The 12227-nt window shown below is 48.9% G+C and overlaps 1 protein-coding gene across 3 annotated transcripts; it reads left to right on the forward strand.

Annotated features, from left to right (window-relative positions):
- The first annotated feature begins 1810 nt into the window (after window positions 1-1810).
- Window positions 1811-12008, forward strand: LOC139208925 (calcium-responsive transcription factor-like). 3 transcript variants are annotated; one of them, XM_070838705.1, is made up of 15 exons: window positions 1811-1843; window positions 3703-3790; window positions 4240-4527; window positions 4609-4708; window positions 4816-4873; window positions 4955-5033; window positions 5160-5349; window positions 5615-5729; window positions 5875-6018; window positions 6096-6234; window positions 6558-6661; window positions 6782-6920; window positions 7712-7760; window positions 10657-10745; window positions 10836-12008. In XM_070838705.1, exons 2-15 carry the CDS (start codon window positions 3737-3739, stop codon window positions 11043-11045), a joined length of 1758 nt encoding a protein of 585 aa, XP_070694806.1. In that variant the 5' UTR covers window positions 1811-1843; window positions 3703-3736; the 3' UTR covers window positions 11046-12008. The 3 variants fall into 3 exon arrangements, with proteins under 3 accessions (XP_070694806.1, XP_070694807.1, XP_070694808.1); XM_070838706.1 differs by lacking the exon at window positions 10657-10745; XM_070838707.1 differs by lacking the exons at window positions 1811-1843; window positions 3703-3790 and having other exon boundaries at window positions 4456-4516.
- The last annotated feature ends 219 nt before the right edge of the window (window positions 12009-12227 follow it).

The raw sequence follows: 12227 nt of genomic DNA on the forward strand, positions 1-12227 counted from the left end.
AGTACAGGTGCAGTACAGGTGTAGGACAGGTGCAGTACAGGTCAGTACAGGTGTAGGACAGGTGCAGTACAGGTGCAGTACAGGTGTAGTACAGGTATAGGACAGGTGCAGGACAGGTGCAGGACAGGTGTAGTACAGGTGTAGGACAGGTGTAGGACAGGTGCAGTACAGGTGCAGTACAGGTGTAGGACAGGTGTAGGACAGGTGCAGGACAGGTGTAGGACAGGTGCAGGACAGGTGTAGGACAGGTGCAGGACAGGTGTAGGACAGGTGTAGTACAGGTGCAGCACAGGTGCAGGACAGGTGTAGGACAGGTGCAGGACAGGTGCAGGACAGGTGTAGGACAGGTGCAGGACAGGTGTAGTACAGGTGTAGTACAGGTGCAGGACAGGTGCAGGACAGGTGTAGGACAGGTGCAGGACAGGTGTAGTACAGGTGTAGGACAGGTGCAGGACAGGTGTAGTACAGGTGTAGTACAGGTGTAGGACAGGTGCAGGACAGGTGCAGGACAGGTGCAGGACAGGTGTAGTACAGGTGTAGGACAGGTGCAGGACGGGGGGAGTGTATACTGTAGATAAAGATGATGCCGTCTGTTGTTGAGTGTCTGCTGTGTTTCTTTGCTCGTGGTTCCGTCAGTGCTGTGAACTCTCCTCCATTACTCAGTGTAGATCTTCATAGGGGACCAGGTAGCTCCTCTGTGTACCGTCAGTGTTGTATTGGCTCTTTTCCATCCTTCCTACTGCTAACGCTCCGCATGCTGTGCAGCCCTGCAGAGGATGAACCGACCTGCTTCATTCAGGTTCGTCCCAACATGTTGTAAATCCATGTAGCAGAAACATAATGAAAATATCACCAGTTTCAGTTGGTCACTGAATAAAGAGCAGAGGACCCTTCGCTTCTACGTGTTTTATTATGACCATAAATGATTGAAGTTTCCATCACAAGCACACGCAGACATAGTCAGTTACATGTGGTGGAGAGCAGGACAACGGTGTGACATCACTGATTTAGTGTCAGAAGTTGCATGTAGGACTGAGCTGGATCCTTTAATAGGTGAGAACATTTGACTGACAAAAATGTTAAACTGTCACATAATTGAATGAAGTTTGGATCGACAGGGAGAATATGTGAAGAAATTGAGTATTTTGGTCTTAAAACTCATCATCATCATTTCTACATCACTGGTGTATAAGACAGCACAAAACAGCATCGGGGGTGTGGTGTGGATGAATCACACATGATGAAGAGTGGATCATTCCTATTGATGACTTATCATAATATTATCTGGTAGTAAGTATGAACATTCTTACCTGAACAGTTTTCCAGTGGAGATCGTTGTGACCCTCTAACCATCACTGTATACAAGGTGTTGTTGTATGAGACGTGCTGAATGGAAGAGTGTACAATTAATATTTAAAACCTTTTCGGATCTCCATCTCCAATGCCTGTTCATTTGGAATTAAAAAATAATCATGTACAACATTCTTTGCACAGTATTGCATAATTTCCGTTGTAAGAAACATGCCGAATTGAAGACTGGATCCTTTCAATATGATATCTTCTTCTGGATTATCATTTACAAGGTGTGCACAGTGTAGGAGGCAGGAAACGGTTAAAACCGCTAGATTTATAAATGAAGTCTGGTTTGAGGCATGAACAGAGACAGCGCGTCCTTTTTAAGCGACAACAGCGCCACTCAGTGGTATCAGTCGTGAACTACAACTAATCTCAAACGACGGAGTCCTCTGAGGGTCAAAACAGTCTTCGTTAAACCGCTGTAGCACGAAAAGCGAATGTGAGTGTTGAGGGCGGAAGTGGAGGGAGGTGACAGCACGAAGACGAGGTTGAGTGGACTCGTTTTCATTTTCCTCCAATAAATAGTTCAGTCCGCGCGGAGCTGCTCAGTCTGAGGGACAGACAGCAGCTAGCAGCAAGCTAACAGGCAGCTAGAAGACAGCTAGCAGCAAGCTAACAGGCGGCTAGCAGACAGCTAGCAGCAAGCTAACAGGCGGCTAAAAGAACGCAGTTAACAGACAGCAAGCAGACAGCTAACAGTTAGCAGACAGTTAGTAGACAAGCTAGCAGACAGTTAGCAGACAGCTAGCAGATAGGGATGGGCGATACCAACAGTTTATGGTACTTTTTCATCGATACTGATACTTTTTGCCCCTTAAAGGAAAATCACATGATTGTGAAATGTTCATTAATAACTTTATTACAAGGACAATATGAAACATGAATACAACTCATGAACATAAATACTTGAAAGAAATGCTTACAAAATAATAAAATATATCAGTGAGTATGCTGAATAAACAAGATGAAAATAAATCTTTTTAAAATTCTAATAAAAATAATTAGACTTCAAATTACAATTACAATCGTCACCTGTACCTGGATATTCTTTGCCTTTGAAGACCTTTGAGGCTCGCTGGTTGTCTTCATGGTGTTCAGCCTCTTTAAAAGTGTCAGGGTGTCTTTAAATGCTTAAAGAGGTTGCTAGTGTTGCTGCTATGTGGCACCACTTTTACTGCATATAGACGGAGCACACGGCATTATAGTGTTAGCACAACACTATGCTCCTGTTTCCATCCATGCCGCCGCGGCAGTGAGGATTGAGGCTCTGACATCTGATTGGCCGCCATAGTCATGTGACACGGAAGACCATCTAAAATATGAATATGGTTTTCATTCATACATTTAATGTCTAAAACTCTCAGAAGTGAAAACAAATTGCACGTTTTGTATTAGCACAGTGGTATCGCGATAAAGTATCGACTCCAAAATATCGACAGGCGGTTATCGAAGTATCAATACCAGATTATCAATATGCCCATCTCTACTAGCAGACAGCAAGCTAACAGACAGCTGGCAGCAAGCTAACATAGCTAGCAGCGAGCTAACAGACAGTTAACAGACAGCTAGCAGCAAGCTAACAGACAGTTAACAGGCAGCTAGCAGCAAGCTAACAGACAGTTAACAGACAGCTAGCAGCAAGCTAACAGACAGTTAACAGGCAGCTAGCAGCAAGCTAACAGACAGTTAACAGGCAGCTAGCAGCAAGCTAACAGACAGTTAACAGGCAGCTAGCAGCAAGCTAACAGACAGTTAACAGACAGCTAGCAGCAAGCTAACAGACAGTTAACAGGCAGCTAGCAGCAAGCTAACAGACAGTTAACAGGCAGCTAGCAGCAAGCTAACAGACAGTTAACAGACTACATTCACAAAAACGGGGGTTTTAGCTCAGAGAACACAGGAGCTGCTGCTCTGCTGCCTCCATCAGTCAGTGTGTCTGTTGTTGTGAGCTACACAGATGTTGTGTTGACCCAAACCGCCCCTTTAAAACACCAAAGTGACTCACTGACACAAATACACCAACTGATGGAGGCAGCAGCAGCTGTTCTGGGAGGTAAAATGATGGTTTTATCAGTGGAGTCTGGTGGCTGGTAGAGCCTGATATAACGGCTGAGGTGATCTACTGGACCAGTTCCAACACTTGCCTACCTACCAGTCACTCAGACACCAGGATGAGGACACAGAGGATCATGGGTAGAAACAGAGGACCAGGGAGAGAAAAAGAAGTTATCCTTTAAACCAGCCTTGTATAATTCTTAGTTAACTATAGTGACAGGGAATACTGATCTTTTCAGACTAGATGTTCTCGTCTTTGTGATGTTTGATGAATCTGTTCTGTGAATGAAGGAGGCGCTGATGTCCGGCAACAGACTCTGTTACCATGGAGACGGACGGTGATGGTGACAGTGATGTCAGCGGTCCTGGACCTGAACAGGTGAGACAGACGTTCACTTTGAAACACACATTTGTTAAACATGTAGTGTGTCACCTTCCCCTTTAAATCTTAGTGAAAACACACTGAGATTGACGGTTTGGTGTTTTGTGTCTTGTGACCGTTTCTGTTTTAGTTTGTAGACCAGCAGCGAGCAGCACCAGGTTTGTTGATTCTGGGCTGTGATGGGCTAGGCTAACAGTTTCCCTCTGGTTCCAGTCTTTGTGCTAAGCTAGGCTAAGTGAGGCATACATAGTGTCTGTTTTAAAGCCTGCAGAACGTCACTTCCAAATCTGTCGATTCTGCCTCTGTCTCTTTCTTAGTAAGAACTCACCTGTCAGAATCAGGTGTGTCACCTGTTCATGAATCACTTTGGTGTTTTGGTGAGTTTGGCTCGTGTCAGAACAGCTGATTCAGTTTTTTCTGGACGAACTAACTTCTGTTCACTCCAGTCTGCAGATCCTGGATCAGGCCCGCTGCTTGGCTCCGCCTCCTCCCTCCTCTCATCTGATGCAGGTGCTGCCGTAAGCCCCGCCTCTCCCACTGACTGGCCACACCCCTCACCAACAGCCTCTGCGACCACAGAACCAAACGCTCCTCCTGCAGCTGGCCCCGCACCCTCCCCTCCAGCTGCTGATGGCTGGATGACATCACAGCTGCTGGCCCCGCCCACAGCAGCGTGTCAGAGTCAGCTGATCATCGTGGAGCAGCGAGGTCAGACACCGCCCGGTGAGCGCATGGTGAGACCGTCTTCACGCCGAGTTCCCTCTGATCCTCTTCCTCACTATTGTTGTGCTTTAAAGTGGGTCTCTGCTTGTCAGGTGATCGTGACGGGCCAATCAGAGGGCACAGAGGTGTTTGTCCTTCCGTCCAATCAGCTGTCAGGATCCCAACTGGCAGTGATCTCCAGGAGCCCCGCAGGTAGCAGAGCTCTGCTCTGATTGGAGGGCAGGATGGTGATGTCATCCTAATGGTGCTGATGGTGTGTGTGTGTGTGTGTGTGTGTGTGTGTGTGTGTGTGTGTGTAGCAGTAACCATGGTAACAGACTCCAGCAGCAGCAGTCGACCAATCAGTGCAGCCAACAGGTCAGACACACACACACACACACACACACACACACACACACACACACAGAGTGGTGTGCAGTAACGTGTGTGTATTTGCAGGTGTGTCCATGTTGCTCCTCAGGTGAAGTCTCCCTCCTCCGGCGCCCCCTGCTGGGCTCTGAGGCTACGGGACGCTCAGGTCAGGATGGACACATGACTGACTGGTGTATTGATCGGTGTGTTGGTGTGCTGGTTGATGTATTGATCGGTGTGTTGGTGTGCTGGTTGATGTATTGATCGGTGTACTGACGGTCTGTGTGAGCAGAAGCTGGGGGACTCCTACCGAGGGTTCTGCTGCTCGGAGGCCGAGCTGGAGGCCATCTTGTTGCTCCATAAGCAGCAGACCGGCTGTGTGTTCGGGACCCGTCAGTCTCCTTCTGTGGACAAACCAGCCAGCAGACTGATGTGGAGGTCTCAGTACGTCCCGTACGACGGCATCCCGTTCATCAACGCAGGTGCTCTCATCCGTCCTGTTTAACCAGACTGCACTGAAGAAACCACTGTTTTTACCTCCCAGCAGCTGCTGGTCTGCTGCCATCAGGTAGTTTGTGTTGCTGAGAGTGGACCACTGAAGTCTCTCAGGAACACAAACTACCTGATGGAGGCAGCAGCAGGTAAAAAAGTGTTAAAATGGCTGTTTTTGTCAATGGAGTCTGGTGTCTCTGAAGAGAGTGATATATTGGAAAGCTATTGATCTATTGATCGCTGTGTGTGTTTCAGGCAGCAGAGCGATTGTGATGGAGTGTCAGTTTGGACCTCGTCGGAGAGGACTGCAGCCAATCAGGAGCTCTGAACGCACAGCACAGGTCCCATACAAAGCTACCTGTCCTGCCAGGTAAACTACCTGTCCACCAGGTAAACTACCTGTTCAAAGCTACCTGTCCACCAGGTAAACTACCTGTTCAATGCTACCTGTCCACCAGGTAAACTACCTGTTCAAAGCTACCTGTCCACCAGGTAAACTACCTGCACTGTTTCAGGATCTACATAAAGAAAGTTCGTAAGTTTCCGGAGTTCAAGGTTCCCAGGGAGTCGGCGGCAGACAGGAAGACTGTGCGACAGGAGCAGGAGAAAGCCTTCCAGAGTCTGAAGACCCAGAACCTGGAGTCCGGGGGGGTCCTCAGGTAGACCATGAGCACACCTGGGCAGCCTCAGCAGCCAAACACGGGGTCAGCACGCTCACCTGTTTGTGTCTCTGTAGGTTTTACCTGCAGCTGCCCACAGAGAGAGCTCACATGTACCACACCGTGGACACGCCCCCCATCCCTCCGCCGCCCCCCGACCTCCCCCCTGCCCCCACCCATCCAGAGGACAGAGATGAGGAGGAGACAGGAGAGCAGGTAGAGAGGGGTCACTGAGGGGTCTTGGGGGTCTAACAGGAGTCCTCCAGAGGGATCCAGGAGTCCTCCAGAGGGATCCAGAGAGTCCTCCAGAGGGATCCAGAGAGTCCTTGTAGTACTCTGAAGGACTCAAAAGTCTCTTCGAGCATACCCCCAAATCTCCTCAGTCATTCCTGGTGGAAGTTCCAGAGCTCAAGGACCTACAGTATAAAATCTCCCCAAGGACTCCTGGAATCCACTACTGAGCAGCAGTTATTGATTATTGATTAATGATCATGGTGACAGCTTGGTGTTAGCGTCTCTGTGCTACCCCCCCCCCCCAGGATGGACTCGTCCCGTCCCGTCTCCACCCCCGCGTGGCCGAGAGGATCCGTCAGCTGGTGGCCGCCGGTCATCGTCACGTCTACAGCGTCCGCAAGCAGCTCAGGTAAGAGGCACACCTGTCACAGCTGGCCCCGCCCACCGACACAGACAGACAGACAGACAGACAGCTCACAGAGAGAGTGTGTGTGTGTGTGTGTGTGTGTGTGTGTGTGTGTGTGTGCAGGCATTTTGTGGAGAAGGAGCTGTTTCAGTGTGACGGTCCTCCAGAGAGACACAACCTGAGGTTCTTCCCCACCGTCAACGACATCAAGAACCACATCCATGAGTCCCAGAAGGCCGTGGGGCTGAGCAGCACAGCTGAGGTCATACACACACACACACACACACACACACACACACACACAGTAACTAACACACACACACACCTTCTTCCCTCATCACTAAGAATTAAACTGACAACAGCATTACTTACAAGTTAAAGGGTCACTCCCCTGTTTCTACCCATGATCCTCTGTGTCCACATCCTGGTGTCTGAGTGACTGGTAGGTAGTAAAAGTGTTGGAACTGGTCCAGTAGATCACCTCAGCCAGCAGACACCAAACGGGCTGCAATGGCTGCAACGTGATCCTTTGGGACAACTGCACCTGATCACAGTAGGTCCACTAAAAGAGCTTGTTTGATCCACTGACAGGCTCAGAGTGTTATTCTAAGTGTGTGACAGCATCATGGAAAGGATCCCTACAGAGAGAGACCTGGAAGATCCTTTTGGTTTAACCACAAACAGCACACACACCAGACTACATTCACTAAAACAGGGATTTTAGAGAACAGCTGTCCATGGACCTACTGTGATCAGGTGCAGTTGTCCCAAAGGATCACGTTGCAGCCATTGCAGCCCGTTTGGTGGCTGCTGGCTGAGGTGATCTACTGGACCAGTTCCAACACTTTTACTACCTACCAGTCACTCAGACACCAGGATGAGGACAGAGAGGATCATGGGTAGAAACAGAAGCTCCTGGCTGGTAGACTCACGGTGACACTTATCCAGATAGACGACGTCACTCCTCTGATGAGCTCTTTGTTCTGCTGCCTTCAGCCCGTCAGAGCTCCAACAGGATGATCACTGACTGTGTCTGTGTGTGTCTCCCTCTAGTGGACAGCAGAGAGTACTGACCCTCTGAGCCTGACTCCTGCTGCTGAAGGTAACACACACACACACTCACACACACACACACACACACACACACACACACACACACACACACACACACACACACACACACACACACACACACACACAGGAACACACACACACACACACACAGGAACTCAGCCTTTCCAGTGGGCCTCACCTCTGTAAAAACTCAGGGATGATAAAAAAAATCAGTTGAATTGACCAGATTTTGAATCTTGTGTGTGTACAGAAGTGTTGTAGTCACTTGAGGGACTGATCACCATCACACACACATGCAGTCTGCTAGTTTTTGAATCTGAGCAGGAACCAAGTTACTATTTGAAGAGATTAACGGCTTCAGTGATTTGTCTTTGATTATCAAAGAAACTGCAGGACTACATCAGGGATTTGCATCCTGCAATTCATCCCTTTCCCCTCTACACAACTTCACACCTGTGGGTTAGCGCACTGAGAATAGGCAGAAACATGAGGTGGATGTAGGAGAGAGAGAGGAGAGCTGCAGCACAGTCCTCTGATGTTCAGGAGTCTGTGAAGACACTGAGACAGCTGAACTGATCAGAACAGAAGATCCGCTGCGGTGCTGACTTTGTTCTGAGGCCACAAAGGAGGAGCACCGTGACGAATGCATTTCCAGCACGTAAATGAATAGTACTGAGGAATGTGTACCGTGAAGCCCCTGAACACACCTGACGTCTGCTCACCTTTGGTACCGTCAGTAAAGCTTGTCCCATGAAGCCAGAGTGATTCTGCATCATCACCAGGCTCATCAGTTTCAGACAGGTACACACAGGTATCTCACATAAGAAAACAACCTGCTCAATAACTAATCAGCCCATTTCTAGGACTCATTCACATATTCAGGGGTTTATGATCTACGTGGAGCCACCTGAAGCACAGGTGTGCCCATGGTGCTGCCCATGGCCTGATAGCATGCACCGCTTTACACGGTGGCTCCATTCACATTAGCTGAAGCCTGTCAGGAGCTTCCTACTGCAGCACCACTGACCTCGTGTCCACAGGTCAGTGCTGATCTAACGTCACAAAGCAAACACGTGAACTCTACCTGAGCGCTGACGTCACAAACACGGCCGCAGATCGGACATTGGCTCGTGTCCGGATCGCTCTGTGTATGAATGGAGCTCGTTAATGTCCGTTATTTTGTCGAAGTACGCTGTAGCAGGTTTCTGGTGGTCTGTGAGGCTGCTACAGCGTGACAGATGTAATCAAACTTTAAACATGGCGACCGTGGCGCAGAGGGGTTCAGAGTAACGGGATTACTGCTGTTATTCTGTGTCTAACACACACTGTGCTTCTGCTCTACGGTGGATCACAAACTACTGAGTGTTGATATCATGTGTAAACGATAGAGATGTCCCAAAACACACATTATGGTCATTATGTCCATCTGTGCGAGTAGGATCCACTGCAGTCACCCACTGAGCGGCTCTATCCGCCTGGAAGCACCGAAACACTGCAGCGCTTTTAGCCAGAGAAACGCAGCTCCCTCTAAGCTATAGCTAACAGCTAGCAATGTAGCTAACAGTAGCAGCTAACGACCTGTAGCTGACAGTAGCAGCCAACGACCTGTAGCTGACAGTAGCAGCCAACGACCTGTAGCTGACAGTAGCAGTCAACGACCTGTAGCTGACATTAGCAGCTAACGACCTGTAGCTGACATTAGCAGCCAACGACCTGTAGCTGACAGTAGCAGTCAACGACCTGTAGCTGACATTAGCAGCTAACGACCTGTAGCTGACATTAGCAGCCAACGACCTGTAGCTGACAGTAGCAGCTAACGACCTGTAGCTGACATTAGCAGCCAACGACCTGTAGCTGACAGTAGCAGTCAACGACCTGTAGCTGACATTAGCAGCTAACGACCTGTAGCTGACATTAGCAGCCAACGACCTGTAGCTGACAGTAGCAGCCAACGACCTGTAGCTGACATTAGCAGCCAACGACCTGTAGCTGACATTAGCAGCCAACGACCTGTAGCTGACAGTAGCAGCCAACGACCTGTAGCTGACAGTAGCAGCCAACGACCTGTAGCTGACATTAGCAGCCAACGACCTGTAGCTGACATTAGCAGCCAACGACCTGTAGCTGACAGTAGCAGCCAACGACCTGTAGCTGACATTAGCAGCCAACGACCTGTAGCTGACAGTAGCAGCCAACGACCTGTAGCTGACAGTAGCAGCCAACGACCTGTAGCTGACATTAGCAGCCAACGACCTGTAGCTGACAGTAGCAGCCAACGACCTGTAGCTGACAGTAGCAGCCAACGACCTGTAGCTGACATTAGAGGTATCTGTATAAAATGGTTACTCTCTTAGCCTCCCATGGAACAAAGGCTGCAGGGTACCGAAAAGAACCAACATGGAATAAACACAGTCACACTCAGATAAATGTAACTTACCACTTGTTGACAGTAAGTTCTTCAGTGTTTATACATCCATAGCTGGGCCTCGTGGCCATTTAATCCTTTACAATGCGTAAGGTCACATGGGGTCTCAGACGGCGTCTCATTGGCTGACATGAAGTCCAGGTCCAGAGGGCGCTCCAGAGCAAACACTTTTCCATATTTTGTCACCTTGTGGGCCAAGTGAGAAAAAAGCAGTAGCACATCAGGGACGGCTCCTGAGCCACCTTCACTGAAACATCCGGGAGGGTCCTGTGTTTTGGCCCCACAAAGCTGTCGGGCCCCATGCTGTGGTGTGCTCCTCACCGTATGGCCCCACAGAGCAGGAATTACAAGTGCACACACACACACACACACACACACACACACACACACACAGTTTCAAAAACAGTGGTCTGGTCCGGTCCGGCCTCTGGACACAGACCAGATACTCCAGTCCATCTGGTCCTTGTGTGTGTGTGTGTGTGTGTGTGTGTGTGTATAGTCTCGGCCGGCGGCTCGTTGTCTCCTGAGGCTCTTCAGCTCTTCAGCTCTGTGTCGTCTGTGCAGCCAAAGATCTTCACTCAGCTGCAGGTCAGAGACTCACCTGACTCACCTGACACCGATGAACCGGACGCCATCAGCCGCTCTGACGCTAACGTCACAATATGTTTGTTTTGACAGGGAATCCTCCAGCCTCCTCCTCCTCTTCCTCCTCCTCCTCTCTCTGCCTCCCTGTCACTGGTGGTCGCCCCCTCCAACTTCCCCCAGGCTGTAGGGGGGTCAGTGGGGGCGTCGGGCCCAGAGAAGGTGCTCGGTGGAGGAGCCCAGCAGGCGGTCCAACAGAACGCTGCAGCCACCAGTGAGGACGGGACGAACACGCATCCATGTTAAACTGGCTAGGCCCCGCCCCCTAGTTACTGTTGCTAAGCCTGTCTTCACATTCTAGAATGACAGCAGACTGGCTGCTGCTAGCTAGTTAATTAAGCTAACAATAGCCCAGCAAACTTCAGGTCCCTGGTCGTGGTATCACGCTAACAGACTGAGGCTAAAGCTAACAGCTCCCAGGTCGTGGTATCACGCTAACAGACTGAGGCTAAAGCTAACAGCTCCCTGGTCGTGGTATCACGCTAACAGACTGAGGCTAAAGCTAACAGCTCCCTGGTCGTGGTATCACGCTAACAGACTGAGGCTAAATATAACAGCTCCCAGGTCGTGGTATCACACTAACAGACTGAGGCTAAAGCTAACAGCTCCCTGGTCGTGGTATCACGCTAACAGACTGAGGCTAAAGCTAACAGCTCCCAGGTCGTGGTATCACGCTAACAGACTGAGGCTAAAGCTAACAGCTCCCAGGTCGTGGTATCACGCTAACAGACTGAGGCTAAAGCTAACAGCTCCCAGGTCGTGGTATCACGCTAACAGACTGAGGCTAAAGCTAACAGCTCCCAGGTCGTGGTATCACGCTAACAGACAGTTGGAGAGTGGACAGTTTTTATTTTAACTTGAACTAATTCAGATTGTTTCTACGTTGCTGTTAAACTTCCTGTTAATTTCACATTAAAAGCCCCCCAGAAAAAGGAGTGATTTTGTACTTTGATGTGTTGAAGGGCTTTTACTGTGAAGCATCTGTGCAGGAAGTGAGTTTCATTGACCGCAGCTGGGGGGTTCAGACTTTAAACATTTAAATGTTCATGTTTGTTTGTGTCAATAATCCTGTTTTTTTTGTCACTTTTCCTTTAAAACGTTCTCAATAGATCGTTTTATCAGCTCAGGTCGTGTTTGTGTGTTTTTCTTCAAACCGCCTCAGTAGTTTTTAATGTGATTCTCATTAAAACAGAGCTGAACTGAATCAACATCGTTAATGTCTAATTAAATATTTGATTCATTGTGCTGAAACCAGTTTTAAGAACTCATTTTGTTTTAATTTGGTTTGTTTCCTGTTATGAAGATGTGTTTTCCTGTTATTACTGAACTAAATCATAATTATATAAGGAACTTTTCTCATTGGGAAAGCCTAAATGACGTCGTTAAAAGAAGCTGGTTTTAAGAACATTTAGTATTTTGCTGTTATGA

The sequence above is a fragment of the Pempheris klunzingeri genome, chromosome 10 (assembly GCF_042242105.1).
Source record: "Pempheris klunzingeri isolate RE-2024b chromosome 10, fPemKlu1.hap1, whole genome shotgun sequence".
NCBI classification, from domain to species: Eukaryota; Metazoa; Chordata; class Actinopteri; order Acropomatiformes; family Pempheridae; genus Pempheris; species Pempheris klunzingeri.

What these genes read in the sequence shown, in the direction of transcription:
- LOC139208925 (XM_070838705.1), top strand. Translation starts at nt 3,737, where the DNA reads ATGGAGACGGACGGTGATGGTGACAGTGATGTCAGCGGTCCTGGACCT. An exon ending in GAGTCCGGGGGGGTCCTCAG is followed by an intron (nt 6,019 to 6,095) that starts GTAGACCATGAG and finishes GTGTCTCTGTAG; the next exon opens with GTTTTACCTGCAGCTGCCCA. An exon ending in AGATCTTCACTCAGCTGCAG is followed by an intron (nt 10,746 to 10,835) that starts GTCAGAGACTCA and finishes TTGTTTTGACAG; the next exon opens with GGAATCCTCCAGCCTCCTCC.